Source organism: Apodemus sylvaticus, chromosome 8, assembly GCF_947179515.1.
Source record: "Apodemus sylvaticus chromosome 8, mApoSyl1.1, whole genome shotgun sequence".
NCBI classification, from domain to species: Eukaryota; Metazoa; Chordata; class Mammalia; order Rodentia; family Muridae; genus Apodemus; species Apodemus sylvaticus.
The window spans coordinates 4442334-4458625 of NC_067479.1; the positions used below are offsets into that span (position 1 = coordinate 4442334).

Below are 16292 nucleotides of genomic sequence, written 5' to 3' on the forward strand. Positions count from 1 at the left end.
CTTCACTCTTTTGGAAAAGGTATTAAAATTTTGTTAGATTTAATATTTATTTCCCAGATTACATATGCAAATGAGATGACTAAGCACCTTATTGAATTCCTCTATTTTAAAATTAATAATAATGATTGGCTGCAACCAGTATTTTACATACAAAACTCAGCTGGTTCTCTGAAAAGCTACATGCAAAGCGAAAGGTGAAAGGTCAAAGTACCAGGTCTACAGTTGCTTCGAGAGGTCGCTTCAGTGCTTTGGCAGTCGACTGAGTCTTTTAATAACAGGCAGCGAGCACATGATGGCAGTGGGCCAATGGGATTCAAGCGAATTAACATACAGGTAAACAGCAAGCAGAGGTGCATCATGGGAACGGCATTGCATTGTGGATAGGTGAGAAGGAAAAAAATATTCTGAATGCAATATACAACGTACAAAACACTAGGCATGCACAACAACAAAAATGTTCTCTAAAGAAATGAATATTACACCTTAAATTAGTATCGAAGCAAAAAATGCATCTACTATACCTTAGTTAAAAGCATATAAGAGAGTAAAATATAGATGTTTGAAATTCAGGAAAGTTAATTAAAACAGCAGCTTGCATACACACCATAAGCACTTTTTTCTATTGCTTCGGGGGTCGGGGGGGGGGGGGGGGGGGATGCAAAACTTTTAAGGACCATAGGACTGAAGAACATCTGATAAGTTAGTTCCAATATAAAATAATGAAGAATCAAGTACATCCCAATTTGGAAAAGAAAATCTTCATTTAGCTATGTTTTGATTCAGATTAACCTAACAAAATGAAGTGGCAAACTGAGACAAAAAAAAAATTCAGGCAAAAAATATTCAAACACAAGGTTATCTATGCAAAACGGTTTGGGTTTGGGTCGTTATTTTTTGGCTGAATCACATGGGAAATTGCCTCAGTTCCTGTCTTCATTCTGTTAGGGTGGGTCTCAGCATGTTGGGGGCCCAGAACTCGGACAATTTGAGTTTCAACAGGAACTTTCCCAGCATTTCACTTTTTCTCTGCTTCATTTCTAAATACTAACTTATCATCCGTTCTGTTTCTACTACATTTGAAATTATAATGCATTTCAAACAACTTACCGGATTATACTAAGAAAATACCCTTTAAAAAAGGCATTTCGCATCCATGGGTATTAAAATGATTTCTCTTTAGTAATACTATCTGTACTTTTAGCTACGATCAGTGGTTAACTGGTTGATGACAAGTGGGACTTTCAGCAGAACAAGCAGTTAAAATAGCAGGGAACAGCCCTCAGACAGGCGGAATGCGGCCCTCAACTTAAAACAGTACTTCTGGGAAGACAGCGTCATTTAAACAACCAAGTTGTATTGGATATAGATTGACTTAGACCTCAATTAAAAAAACAAAACAAAACTCTTCTTTCTCGTTATTAAAAGATGGAAAAATTCTATGACAGGATTCTGTGAAAGTAAAGAAGTCCAGGAAGCAGCTTCAATGCAAATGGGAGCAACGACCGTCCCCCTCTGGGTTAGCACAATAGGTAAATCCCCAAGGTCTGTCTGACGGAATTCACAGTGAAGGTCTGTGGGAGAACAAGGGTATCTGAAATGCAGGGACATGGAGCACTGCCCTTAGGACAGGGACAATAAATGGTGTTTCCCTTGACAAATGTAGAATTTCCCATCATTCTGTGACTCAGGATTAAAAAAAGTAGGAAACGATAGCTTAGGAGCTATGGAACTTGGAGAAAGAAACTAGAAACAAGGTGGAAAGAACTGTAGGCAGAGAATCCCCAATAGGGAATAGAATGCTCTAGAAGGCATTTTGGATAAAAGTTATTGAATACTATAAGATTGGTTTAAAAAAAAAAACCAAAAACAAAAATAAAACAGCCCAAGCTCTTAGATACTTCTTTTTGTTTTGTTTTTGAGACAAAGTCTCACTCTTTAGTCCAGACTGGCCTTGACTCACAGCAATTCTCCTGCATCAGCCCTCCAGCATGCTAGGATTACAAGCATGGACCACAGTGCCAAGCAACTCCTGGATATTATTAAATGTAAGTTCAATAAACTTCCATGACTCCATTCTGGTTATAATCTTTCCTCCCTGTAGTTTCACAATGTTCACCAGTGCACCGTTGCCTTGATTTCATTCATTTATGTGTGTGCACCTCCACACAAGTGCAAGAGGGCACATGTGGGGCCGTCAGAGGATGACTTGTGGGAGACATCACCCTCCCACCCTGTGGGTCCCGGGGAATGACCTCCTTTGGTCAGGCAGCGAATGACCACTCACTGGTCCTTCCGTTGGCCTCACAGGCTTGTTGAGGTTTCTGAGCCTCAACTAATCTTGGTTCACTAAAAAGGACCTGATGGCTGCTCTTCGAGATCACTGGGAATGCTCACCAGCTGGCAGAATCCAAAATCATTCTTAATTTTCAGTCTCAAGATTCCCACCTTCCCAGCCCTTGGGATGCAGGAAATGCATTTCCTAGTGGGCGGGTCTTTTTCGACTTGCCTTTTAAAAGAGTCTTCAAAGGCTGGTACACAGGAACACAACAGAGCAACAGCGCATCCTGTAATGAGTTCTCCAAGCAGAATAAACAATGTTGAGTATTCCTTTTTATGGCAGTCATATGGATGTTTAATGGTCTGTGGGTTTTTTTTTTCTTTTAGGTTGTTAAAGCCTGATTTTTACACTTTAGAGTAACTTAGTAGTGTAAAGTAAGAATAGAGACATCTCTCCCTTTTCCACTGCACAGTACCTTTCTTTAATTAGATGCAATTTTCTTCAAAGATACGTTGAGGTTTTGAAATAGAAGGGTTTCATGCGTGTTAAGGCTTTCTATGATGCACATACAGGACACACATAGGCTGCTTTTAAAAAGCCTGTGTAGATGAAGAATCATGTCACCACAGGCTTGCTGGCACACAGCTACCGCCCCAGGCGAGAATGTCTGCACTGAATGTTCACCTGCAGGAGCCATCAACCTGAGGCTCAGACCTCAGCTGGGGAGACAGCAGCCCCTTGTGTGTCGGGAGCCTGTTCGGCACCAGTGGAAGAAAGGGCAGTTTAACCAGAACTCCACTGCATGCCAGATACTTGGCCTCAATACCTGCTGGCCTCGTCTCTATGACTGATCCTCTCCGGTCTGGGGCTGAATGGATGGACACAAGTGAGAAGACTTTACAAGAAGCTGAGATTTCTTCTTCAGAGTCAAGGCACCATCACCCTGCAGGTCAAGGTGAGAACAGTTGTACAAGCCGGCATCAGAGGTGAGGACCGAAGAGGTCAGGAGAGCCGGGGGAAATACTCAGACGTGCTGGTTTACTAGTCAAAACGAGGCAGACAGAAGCGTGGGCTCGGAGTTCTGGTGTCTACCGGAACAACAGAGACTTCTCTGGCGGACGGCGGCTTGTCCTCTTACCAGTTCTTTCCGTTACCATCCCCTGGTTTATGTGAACAAAGACTACACCGGCAGATAAAAGACCCTTTGTGTTAGAACTACCAAAGGGTGCCTCCAACGAGCTTACTCTCAGGTCTGAAAAATCCTCGTGAGAGATGCTTATATTTTAAGAGGTATTATGAAAGAATAAGGCTCAAATAGAGATAAATGCCTCTTCTTTTCAAGAGTCAGAGCTTTCAATCCTTCCTTAACGCCTGACTATTTAAAATAAGGGGGAGATCCCCGGACAAGAATACAAACCTCCACCGTGGAAGTGTGCTGTCTCGGGCTAGGGAAGTCGGGAGAATGGAAGGCTAGCACTTTCAGCTGCGCCCAGCCCTCCGTTTGTCCTCTAAATAAGGAAACAGAATAATAGACTTTCTGCACTGTTCTGGATAATCTTGCCTGTAAGGTTCATCAAACTCTACCTAGGCTGGTTTCAGATGAGCCCCTCACATTAACCGGGAAGACATGACAGATTCAGTAATCTTCCCATCACTGTCACAGCGATGCTGGCATTGTTCCGAAACTACACTGCTTTTGGTCGCCTCCGAAGATGCTTTGAAATCCTGTGACTGCTCAGCACTCCAAATTTGGGCACAGCATAACAATCCAAGAAACTATGGTAACTGACTCTCGCAGCATCTACTGCAGCAACCTTCCTGCATTCTGATGAGCTTACGTGAGAATGTGGAGGAGGGCCCGTGGCAAGGCTCAGCTGTGGCTTCTCGCTGTGGGGCTTCGGGTAAATGGACACTTCTGCTCACCTCTCCACCGGCAGTCGCCTGTCACCAACATAGACTCGGCACACTGCCCCTTCAGGACTGGATTTGGTATTGATTGTGTGTGTGTTGGAATTCTGACTTCTAGGACGTATAATCACAGCCTGACAAAGTCAGGGCTGAGCGTGATAGCCACCGTGACAGTCGTGTTTTTAATCTTCACAGGTATTTGAGTGAGAGGAACAAACGTTTCTAGGTTCATCTCCAAAGTTCATCATGCCTCAAGCTGAAAGATGACCCAGAGTGATTGGCCCCAATCACTTTGACTATAGAGATATAGCCACAAAGATGACAAATGGTGCTGGGCCGTGGTGGCACACACCTTTAATCCCAGCACTCTGGGAGACAGAGGCAGGCAGATTTCTGAGTTTGAGGCTGGCCTGGTCTACAGAGTGAGTTCCAGAACAGCTAGGGCTACAACAGAAAAACCCTGTCTCAGAAAAACAAGATGACAAATGGCAGTGATCCCCCCCCTCCTGTTAGTTAGAGCCTCTGTTGAAAACATTGTTTTCTCTCCCATCAGGTGTAAGAATGTATCTCTACAGATGGCTGTGTCTGGGAGAGGTTGGCCTCAGAGAGTAGAAACAGCAAGGCCACGGGGTATAGAAGGGAGAAGGGGAGACAGACCTGTAGCCACACCCAACCCTCCGGAGCACCGACTTTCTCTCTTCCTTAAAGATGTTACATGATACAGAAGAGCCAACTTGTCCAGTTAAGCTGTTGTCTCAACAGCAGAGTCCTGGTTAGGCCAGGGGGTGCCCGGAGTCCCTAGTGTGGCTTATACAATGACGGCTGTGCAGGAACACGACCTTGCTGGGCATGAATCAGCACGAAGAACAGCAAATTGGGGCTGGTCTGAAAAACTAACCACAGAGAAGACCCTCATGGAGCAAGACACTAAGTAGATGTGAGACCTCCACACTCACAGACTTAAAGGGCTCATTTAAAGGTAATTCACTTTCATATAGGTTGACTTATATGTTTTTATCTTTGCACCCCTCTCCTTTGTTCCCAAATATGGTGAGGTTTAGGGTTTTCACTTCCACTAAACCCTTAATGGGATCATTTCCCTCTCATGTGGATGCATGTGACCTCACGAGTACAGGAATGGAGAGACTCGGTGCACTTCTGAAAACTTAGAAAGGAGGGATAGTTTGAACCACTTGCAGTGCCTGTGGAGACCAGAAGAGGGTGTTGGGTGCCCCAGTACCTGAGTTAGAGATGGTTGTGAACCACGTGAGGGCTTGGGATAGAACTTGGGTCCTCTGAAAGAGCAGCTAGTGCTCATAAGCACTGAGCCATCTCTCCAGCACCCAGACTCTGCTTTTAGGTTCCTTTCATCTCTGAAGTCCGATCCACTCGTTCCCAGGGAGGATTGGTCTCTGTGTCCCCCAGCCCCACCCCAAGCCCATCAGGCTTCCCACCCTGTGGCTGACGGTTGCTCACACTCTACAAGCCAAGCTCCTTGAGGGCAAAGCAGCCAGCCTTGTTCATTCACTCCACCGGCAGGTGCTTGGGGCCTGACCGGCTCAAAGCGGTTTCTATGGATGGATGCAATGCGTCCACTGTTCATCCAAACACCTCTGAGGTGAACTGGGTGTCACGCTTTAATGTAAATTACTTAGAAATGTCTGCAGCCTAGCGCCCTGGTTCTCAGCTGTGGGTGTGCCCTGGACAGAGTCACCTGGAAGATTCGCGGGGCCTGGGCCTGGGCCCTGCCCAACTCCTAGCACTCCACCAAGCTGCGCTGGGGTCAGGGGCCAGCAGCAGATCCTTTCCAAAGCCTTCAGTTGATTCCTAAAAACAGCCAAGGCTGAGGCGTGGTCTGGACATGCGATTCTCAAATGTCAACATGCATACTAAACACCTGGGAGGTTTTAAATGTTACCTGTGTGCGTGTGCATGTGTGTGTGCGTATGCATGTGTGTGTCTCTGAGGATGTGCAATTGCTAGGAGCCAGACCCTCCTGGAGCTGGAGTCGCAGCTGTTATGAGCCACCTGATGTGGATGCTGGAAGCCAGCTCCAGTCCTCCCAAAGACTGTCCACGCTTACCCACTGAGCTGTTTTTCCAGGCCCTGACTAGGAGTTTTGTTTTTGTCTGTTTGTTTGTTTTTTAAATTAAACTTCTGATCCTGAGACTCCAGGTGAGGCCCAAGACTCTAGAGTCTTCATCGGCTCCCAGGTCTTCAAAATGACAATGCTTCCTGTGGCCAAGTGGCAGCTGGAGGCTGTGAGATTCGGGAGCGGTAGCAGCATTGGTTCCTGAGGGACTGTGAGGAGAATTAAAGGGCTAACCTGGGTTATAGGTCTTTTAGTTAGTTCGTTTTAGTGCCAGCTAGCTCAGTTCCATTTTCATCCTTTCCAGAGTTGCTGCTATGCTTGAGGTCTTCCTGACTTGTTGGCAGGCAGCACAGCCCAGGGGAAACGGGAGGAGAAGCTAGTGACTGACAGGGTCACTGGGCACTGGGCTTCTCTGAGGGTCCCCCCTTTCCCCCAAACCCGCTTCAGCAGCGGGCTGGCCTTGTTGGGTCTGCTCTCCGAGTTTCAGCCTGTCTCCTGGGTCACTGTAAAGCCCTAGGCCCCGGATCCCAGGAAGGAGGAGGCTGCAAGACCGGAGGGGGCAGAGGGGACAGAGCTCACAGCCTGGGTTCCCTGCACCTTGGGGATTTAGCTATTGTGAAGGGAAGGAAGGGCAAAACTGAACAAAACAAGAAGGGGTGGGGATGGCAACAGAGCTTAGGCAGCTGAGCAGCGGGAATGGCAGCCTTGTCTCCCAGCTGCCGAGGCACAGCTCCTTCCCACCCGCAAGCACCACCCGCGGCCTGGGAGGCGCAGCGTGCGGGCGCGGCCAGCAGGCGAACTTACCATGACTGTGGCCGCGGCCGCGGCTGCCTGGGCGGCCACCGCGGCCTGGTTGGCTTGGTGCTGCGCAGCTTTGATTTTGGCCTGCAAGTGTGCAGGAGGGTGAAAATATTTGCATTTCTCCCTCATGCAACGCCCCTTTATGTAATCCATACAAACGGTTACGGTGTTGTCGTTTGTGTCGATCATGGTGCTGTCTGCCGGGTGTGCAAAGCGGCAGTCTGTCTCTCCCCGGGCACAGTTTCCTCTCTGGAACTCCCTGCATACCTGAGACAAGGGGAAAGAAAGAGCAGAGTGCTGCAGAAGAAAGCCTGGTGGCCACCGTGCCAACGGAGGGGGAGGTGGGGAGGAGGAGGAGGAGGAGGAGGAGGAAGAGGAGGAGGAGGAGGAGGAGGAGGAGGAAGAGGAGGAGGAGGAGGAGACTTCCCTTCATAATGTCTTTAGGTTCAGAGGGTAAAACTGTTATGATCCAGAACCCAAGTTACCTGAATTACTAAAGAATTAATTTGGGTTTTATTTTGCCCCCTTTACTAGGGTGGATATTGAAATGGGGAAATTAATCTGAAATCTGCTCTTTACCTAAAACGGCAAAGGAAAAATAGTTGAACAAAGACACCACTGTTCTTGCAAAGTATAGCATATTTGTTTCCATTTCCTACCTACGTCTTTGAATGCCTGTGTGGAGACAGTCATATAACACGTGCATAGATCTACCTATTATGTAGTGTGTGTGTGTGTGTGTGTGTGTGTGTGTGTGTGTCTATCAGTCAATCATCTATTTATTGTCACCCACTCTCCTTTTTACTACGCTTATGTGGCCACAGTTATGGAATTCACAATACTTTCTTTTCCTTTATTTTTCCTTCTTCCGCCTCCCCCTTCCTTCCCTTCAGGTTCTCTCTAGTCACACGCTATCTACCCATGTCTTCCAATGCTTCTGTGCTGGTTACATCTATCTGTCTGTCTTTCTGTCTCTCATTTGATACCTCTTACTCCGACAGCACCTCTGGGGTGCTGTCTGTTCCTGCTACAGAAGGAGGGTTGGCCGGTATACCAAACTATCACAGTGTATAGACAGCTCTGGGGAAACGGCCCATCTGTTCACCTCTCGGAGGATGGTGACAAAGCTCCTGACTCTGAGATTCCTGCCCCTCCCCACATTCTACAAAGGTATCACCGGTAAAGCCACCAATTGCAGGAACCAACACCTGCGACACCAAAACTTTCCTTTTAAACTCACTGTAGTATTTTTGATCACTCCCAAAGAAGAAGAAAGGTGAAAAGGAGAGAAATACAGAGAAATATAGCAAAAGGAGAAATGAAAACAAACAGAAGAACAGAGAAGTTAGAACTGTCGATCTCAAACAACTGAACTCTCTCCTCTGAGCCCTACAGTGAGCCAAGGTTTTCCTCCCCAGCTGCATCCTGCAGACACCGAGTCTTCATTCTAGACTGCAGGAAGGGAGAAGAGCTGTGCCACTGCCTATGTGGCTCATCCCTGCCATCCATGCCAGCAGGACGGAGCCCAGAGAACAGTGAGGGTGCTTCTCCTGGGCTCCTGCCCCACAGCCAGCCAAGGTAAGCACCAAGCATTGCCTCGTTTCCTGGTCACCAGTGATGTCGCTGACGGGACAGAGATATGAAGCTCAAGTCTGTACAAGTCAGTCATTTCTGAGAAAGTAATTCAATGACCCATGGCCAAGCCAGGTTGACAGGTAAGTATCGGCTGAATCTCAAGAGTTGTTTCCAATTTCTTCTTGTTTGGGTATTGGCCAACATCTCACCATCAGTTACAAACATTTCTAAACTAAAATCATAGTCAGATATTCACCTAGATTCTGGTTTTGCTCATTCTGTTTTTCAATAGAATCTCAAGGCTAGCTCTGGAGTCACCATGTAGCACAGGCTAGCCTTGACCTGCCAATCCCGGGGCCTCTTCCTCCCAAGGGCTGGATCACCGCATCCAGGATTATTGAGGTTCTGAGCCCTGCCTATCTGACCTCACAGGTATAGCTGGAGTTCACAGATGTCCTGTGTGCAGCTGATGTCCTTCCTGGTAGGGAATGACCAGAGACTGATCCGCCAAGGTCATCTGCTAGTCGCAGGTGCCTCGTCTACGGAGCCTGTAGAAAAGACCTTTAGTTCCCAACCTTTCTCAAGTTATTTGGCTTTTGCTGTCATACCCTGAGCTCCTGAGCTTTCTCAGTCCCAGCAGGTGAAGGCTAAAACACTTCCCTTTTCAGAGCAGACCTCAGTAGCTCTAGGCTAGCCTAGAGTTCCCCAAACAGTAGAGACTAGTTTATATTCTCTTCATCCAAAGATCACTATACTCTGGATAAACTAAGTGAAAAAAATGTAGTTTTGAAAATATTTGTCGTTTGACATCCTGAAGTCTTAACACATTCCCCAGGGGCTAGGCAGTAAATATTTCTTGCCCCCAAGGTATATTTAGTTAGTTTTAAAATTCCTGAACGATGGAAGAATATTCCTTAACAGGTCTGTATTCTAAGCATACAGAGGTTACCTAACAATTCTAATCAATAATGGAACTAAAGGAAGTCTTTCAGAAATCTATTAGGATCTTCACATAACCATGTGAAATGCCCCATTGTCTATCACAGGGATAGTGCAGCAAGACTAATAGGAAAACCCTTGGCTCTGGTTAAAGAAAAAGTTTACTCAACAAAGTCTGGGAGGATTTGCCAGATCCAAATGTAAAAGTGTATGTGTAAAAATACATGCACTTAATCCTTTTGAATATTATAGAACATTTGGATTTACTTTAAAGACAGCATATCAATAACCAAATTTATTCAGGACACATTCTCCTATTTACCAATAAAGCCATTAAGACACTCGACAGCATCCATACCTGATTTATAGACCTGTTGGGGGCTCAAGTCCTATTCACTCTGTCTGAGTGCACCCATTTCCCTGACCTGTTGTGCTCCTGACCATTTCCAGAACTTTCTGGAGTCCACTAAAGCTATTTCTATGTGCACAGCACTTAAGACCAAGAGCCGGCTCTCTGGCTTGCATCCTGATGACGTCCATGTCCTATAGGTAGATATTTATTTCCTGTTCTGAGACAGAGTCTCACCCTGCAGCCCACAGCGGCCAGGAACTTCTCTGTAGCCTGGTCTGGTCTTGAACTGTGGCAGGCTTCTCATGCCAGCTCCTTGGTCCTGTGGTCACAGACACAGGCCACCATGTCTAGCTTAGTGTTTTATTCTTAAACATAAAACACAAGCAGCTGACATTGGCGTATATCAAAGTTGCTCTCTGCCTCTGGGCTGATTTCTTTAATATGGGGCATTAATTTTATAGCATGGAATTTTGAATACACAGAATTGCAGCAGTGTGTGCATGAACGTGGACATGGCAGGATGAAGCAATTTCACAAGCATCCATTCACTCTCACAGACACACACTTCTATCACCAACACATCTCCAAACAAGAACACAATTGAAATACCTCCAGTTTATCAGTCCTGAGAAGTTTCTGAGTTGCAGTTGAGCCCGGGACAGTGACCGGTGGACTTCCGGGAACAATGACTGGTGTGGTGGGTAGAACCTCTGTTGGGACTAAGCCAACTCCAGGGGTGACAGGCGCTAGGTAAGGAGCAAAGCTAATAGCCGCATTTGTCCCTATGGTGGGACCTACAGGAAAAGTGGGCTGTCAAAGAAGAACAAGACAGGGAAAACTCTTTTAGTGCAGAACTTACCAGTGAGCGTCATTTGAGCAAGAATTCACACAATCATTAATAAATGCTATCTCAGAGAAATGTATCTACTGCCTAGAATATCCTTTGTGTGAGTTCTGCGAGTTAACTCTGAACTGCAAACTTCATTAATCACTCCCTCTTCTGTTTTTCTTTTGCTCCTCAGAAATGAAAACATCAGAGATCCCCTCTTGCCAGAACCGCATAAACAGATAGGAGAACATCAGAACTCCAATGCCAAGGAAAGGGTTAAGCAGATTCTTCCTGTAAAAATGTTCTCAACAACTGAAAATACTCGTTTCTGCCCAAATTACCCATCATTCCCAGCTACTGCGTACTCTAACCCAAAGGCAGCAAGACCTACAGAACATGAGGCACATGAATGGCACACCCCTTGGTTATAGCTGATACTCAAGTTGGCCAAATTCACATGCTTTCAAGCACGTGAAACTTCCTTGGGGTTTATTTTGCTCAGACGTACCAACATATTTCAGTCTTTCATCACTAGCATGTGCATCCCCAACTCATAGACAGACGGTTTTTATGTGGGCCTACTATGTGCTGCTCTGCCCTACTATGTGTGAACATATCCTTTCATTCTTGAAAGGCTGAATGGGAGAGCTTGCAATTTCAACTGATCAGTTTCACACATGACTGCTGAAATTCAGTTTTGTTACCTGTTCACATACTCAAAAAAGCCATGGCAAGCACGACTGGTCCCTAATTAAATGTGTTCTCCATCACTACAGTCCTGGCTAAGAGTAAAGTAATCATACCATGGGTTGATAGGATAACTATTTTTAAGAATTTCATCTAATCAGTATCTAAATAAGACTGCTTTCAGAGAAGATATTATGCATACTTAGACAATGAACCTTGTTTCATATTTATTTATCTAAACAAAGTCTCAACAGACAGTCCAGGATAGCCAGAAACTAGTTATACAGCCTTTGCTGCCCCAGACTCAGCAGTCTTCCTGCCTCAGCCTGTAGAGTGCTGGGATTGCGGCGTGTGTCACCATGCAATTTTACCTGTGAAGAACCACTGTTAACATGGTTTCTAAAAATTTTCCCAAGAATAAACTGTACATTGAACTGGTCCCAACAGCTCTTTATCTGTTTGCTTGGTTTTTATTTATGGATTTTTTTTCTTGTTTTTTTGAAGGCTTGAACCTAAGGTTTCATACAAGATAGGCAAGTACTCTTCTACTGTGCTCTATCCCCAGGTTTACAAACAATTTCTAACCTATTTGTTTTCATGATAAATTTTCAAATATTTTCACATCCTAACATGACTTTCTAGCTCTGAGCTATGCCGTTGCCACGTGTCATAATATTTCTCTGTTTTTACATCGTGGGTAATGTTCTTGTTGTCTGTTTAGACTCCAGATGAGTTATTTAACACATGGGGAAGCTAACAGTCTGCTTTAGTAATGCATTTTCCTTTAGGACAACGGAGCAATGTCTCTTTTGAATGACCATACTGGGAGACAGCAAATCACAGAGAGTTTGTTCAGAGATTTCTAGAGAGGCTGTGAGATCTTCACAGAAGTGGCTAAGAGTTGAAGGAGGCGATTCTTATGGACTTGGAGGAAAGCTGGGTAGTTCTCCCATGAGGACTGTTACATCTTTATGGTTCAGAAATAATGTTTGCTTTGGGAGGAACTGCAACATGAATGCTGTGCACTGGAAAGGGAGAGTGGTTTGGCATGTTTTCTTCTCTGACTTTTCTACAAAATTTTCCATGGATGTGATGGATGTGATCTGTTACTCACTGGAGTCCTAATTATAGAAAGCTATGGATTTTTAGTAACTGTCACTTTGGTAATTTGGTACTATTGAAAAAAAAATCAAGTAACTTAATAGTATAAGGACCACGTTATGCTAGGATTAAAAATATCAACCTTGAAAGGCCCACACACATCAGCCATTCAATGGGCCCATTGTATCTGAATTGCCTTGGGTGGGGTGGATTTTTAAAGAGGTAAATGCTGGTGCAATAAATAAATCTTGGAAGGAACTTTGAAATTCTCATTTAAAAGACTTACTATGTGAGGAAAGTGAGACTAAATCTTGGGGATCACTCTCATAAGTGAGGAATGAAAATGCTGTTATATTTGTACCACATGATTCAATTCAGAGAGGAATTAACAAAGTGAGTATTTAGAAAAGAGAACTTCCATGCACATATCCAATTTGATTTTATGAATGTAAAGATTTCTTATTTTTGTATTTATTTATTTATCTACATACATGTGTGCACATGTCCGTACCTCTGTGTGCCATGTGTGTTTAATATCTACATGCATGTGTGCACATGGCCGTGCCTCTGTGTGCCATGTGTGTTTAATGGTGCCCATGAGGCCAGAGAAGGAACCAGAGCCCTCTGGAACACTCCAGTGCCTGCCGTGGCCAGCTGCCCAGCGTGGATGCCAGGAAGCAAGCTTGGTCCTTTGGGAAAGCAGCAAGCACTTCTAACTGCTGAACCACCTCTCTAGTCCTCCTTTTGCTTTCTTTCTTTTTAATGCATGCAGATTCCCAACCTTCTCTTCCTACAGATAAACATGGTGAGGAAAGTGCACATCCACCCTGACCATCTGTGAGGCCCTCACGTGTATTTTCCAAAGCCCCTATTGGTACCAACAAATTTATTCCGATAAAACACCAAGTTGGGCCTTAAACTATGTTAGTCGCTCATCCTATGCAGTGTCCTGAACTATATTCAGTATGCATTATGAGTGACAGCAGTAGCATTTCACTGAGACACAGAGCCATTTAAAACAACAACATATAGCCATCAGATATAGAGGAAACTATGTCCAACCCAGCCCATTCCCACTTAGTTTTGTTTCCTGAGGAGGAAATTAACTTCTTTGGGTTAAGATTTCTCAATTGCAGCGGACAAGTAAAATCACTTAAAAGATAAGCTAAGCAAATGTCTCTTTCTCTTCTATTCCCAACAGTCCAAACTCAACCAATAGCTGTTCTCCTTAGCAGCATAAATATTCATATCATTACAGTCTTTGCCTCAAGTTGGTGTTTCTCTAGCATGAGTATAACCAGTACAACCATACATTCAATAAATGTAAAAAAAAAAAAAAAAGGAATTTAACTGCAGCAAATATCCTGTCTTCCATTTTTAAAATGTGTGTTGGAAAAATACTTTATGCCACAGGAAACTCCAGTGTTTAAAGTTCATAGGTCTCATGACGACAGGTCAATTAGACATTCGACCGTTATCTTCTTTACACAGTCTTTCACGGAAGTCCGTGAGTGAGAACACCTTTAGGGTCATTTGCCAAGATGTGTATTCTCTGGTGGTAGTGTGACAGACCATAATACTTTACATCTGTGAATGGCTCTCGCACGCTCAAAGCATTGTCACGCGAATCGTTGTCTTTAGTCTTCCCAAACTAATCCACATGAAGCGGGCATAGCAGGGGAATCGATCACACCTTTCGGTCAGAGGGCAGCTCCTGGGAGGGAGAGTCAGAGCAAAGGCTCCTGGAGCCCAGGCCCCCAGTGTGGGCTGGGACACTCAGATGTGGGCCACAGATCCTGTCAGTAAACTCTTAGAACAGACGATGGAGGGGAGGCCTGGGATCAGCGTCCACATGTCTTTGGCGCATCGTAGACAGCACTGTGTGTCCTTCCACTGGTTCAAGTCCTCCTCCTATGGATAGGATATGTCAGCCTGCCCTGACCAGTTGTATCAGTTCTTGCTGCCCAGGAAGAGCAGCTCTGAGATCCGGATTAAGACAAAATGCCTGAGTTAGACTCTACGTCGGCCACGGATCATGGCGTCTGAGATCAGCTTTCCTCGGGCAGCTGAGACAGGAGTATCGAGGCCACTCTGGAGGACTTCGCTCTCAGAGGCTCCAGCTCCGGCCTCAGAGGCTCCAGCTCCGGCCTCAGAGGCTCCAGCTCCGGCCTCAGAGGCGCACCAGACTCAATGACGAGCTTCTAGTTTTCGCACACTGTTGCTACCAAGAGGTCTGAAACACTGTCCATTTGTCCCCTGTCGGCTCTCAGTGCTAATAAGCAGCTGAAGAGGCCCGAGGGCAAGATCCACTGAAAGCCTTCTTGAAGAAAACCTCTTCCGAAGGGCTGGTCTTCCCACTTTCTCCCTCTGCCCTCCCTCCATAGCCCTGCTTCCCTCCCCACCAGAAGTTCTGAAGCAGACAGGGCTGGTGGAAAGTGGAATTTGTGGGATTTTATGGGACACAGTGACACAGGGAACATTTAAGGTCCTTCCTTAGGTACTGGGAGTGGGCAAAAGGGAACAAACACTAAGAGAGTTGGGGGAAGGTGACATAGGAGTGAGGGGGGAGGGGCGATCGGCCAAAATGAAATGCAAATGAACCGCCTACCTTCTAAGATAAAAATAAAACCAAGGAAGTGATAAGATCCTGTTTATGCTTTAAAAGATCCCACCGCCAATGCGTACACAAGAGACCCTGAAGAACAAGAGGAGAGATGAAGACTTGGAGGTGGGGGATGGGAAGTAGAGGAGTGGACTGTGCTGAAGGCAGACAGTGCGGGATCTTCAATGACCGTCTGGCAGAGGGAGAGACACTCTGCTGGGCTCCACTCAAGCTGATGGGTGATGGCTCCCTGTGTGCAGTTCCCTGTATGTGTGGATGTAGTGGGATCAAGACTTTGGTCTTGAATATTTTCTTGCAAAGAGAATTTGAAGTGAGGTTAGACAAAGGCAGTGCTGTGAGCCCGGGAGATGTCTGCACTAGGAACACGCATTTGGGTTCTTAGTCTGCGAAAAAAATTTACAGAGTTTGGAATGGACTGGGTTACCAAAAAGAGAGTAAACAGAAAGAAATATTCATTCTGGAAACTTGAACATAAGAGTTTGAACATGGAAACTTGAACATGAATGAGGCGAAGGAGAGAGAGAGATGAGGCGTCAGAGGACAAGACTGCTCAATGTTCTGAGCGCTGCTAGGATGGCCAACACATCACACTACACTCGTGAACTTGGTCTGCAAGAGCACAGGACCCTAAACTGGGCACTTTCTCCAGACCTGAAACTCATTTACGATAGGTCTAGAGGCAGGGATATATAAAGTGATGTCACCAGCATATTAAATATATAGTGAGGGTTCATCTGGTTCACGTTAAGTTGTATCTGTCTGTCTGTCTGTCCTCCCACCCTCACCCCCATGTGCACATGTATGAAGGTTAGAGGATAACTTGTATGAATCAGTTCTCTTCCTAACATGTGGGTGCTGGAAATCCATGACAGAGTCGGGCCCAGCATGGCAGTTTCATCTTCCCTACTGAACCATCTGGTTGGCTATTTGCCAGTTGGGAGATGGTTGCTTCTGGCGAGTCTCTAATGCCATCTGTTAAGGTTCCAACTTTCTCTTTGGTGGCTGGCCTTGGCTATCAATTTTACCAAGTGTTGTCAATGACTAATGGGACACACCTGACAGTCTGTAAGCATGTTTCCAGAAGGACTGTGATATGGGGCAGTGACT

At 45.5% G+C, this 16292-nt stretch overlaps 1 protein-coding gene across 6 annotated transcripts in view; it reads right to left on the reverse strand.

Annotated features, from left to right (window-relative positions):
* Positions 1-16292, reverse strand: part of Mbnl2 (muscleblind like splicing regulator 2) — a 155254-nt gene that overhangs the window by 36115 nt on the left and 102847 nt on the right. For 3 of the 6 annotated variants that reach the window (XM_052190636.1, XM_052190635.1, XM_052190637.1), the window contains exons 4-6: positions 10555-10755; positions 7083-7346; positions 212-265 (exon numbers count right to left, since the gene is read on the reverse strand). In XM_052190636.1, the coding sequence (XP_052046596.1) occupies positions 212-265; positions 7083-7346; positions 10555-10755 (519 nt within the window). The remainder of the gene's footprint in view (positions 1-211; positions 266-7082; positions 7347-10554; positions 10756-16292) is intronic. The other 3 variants (XM_052190639.1, XM_052190638.1, XM_052190640.1) reach the window with 1 other exon arrangement.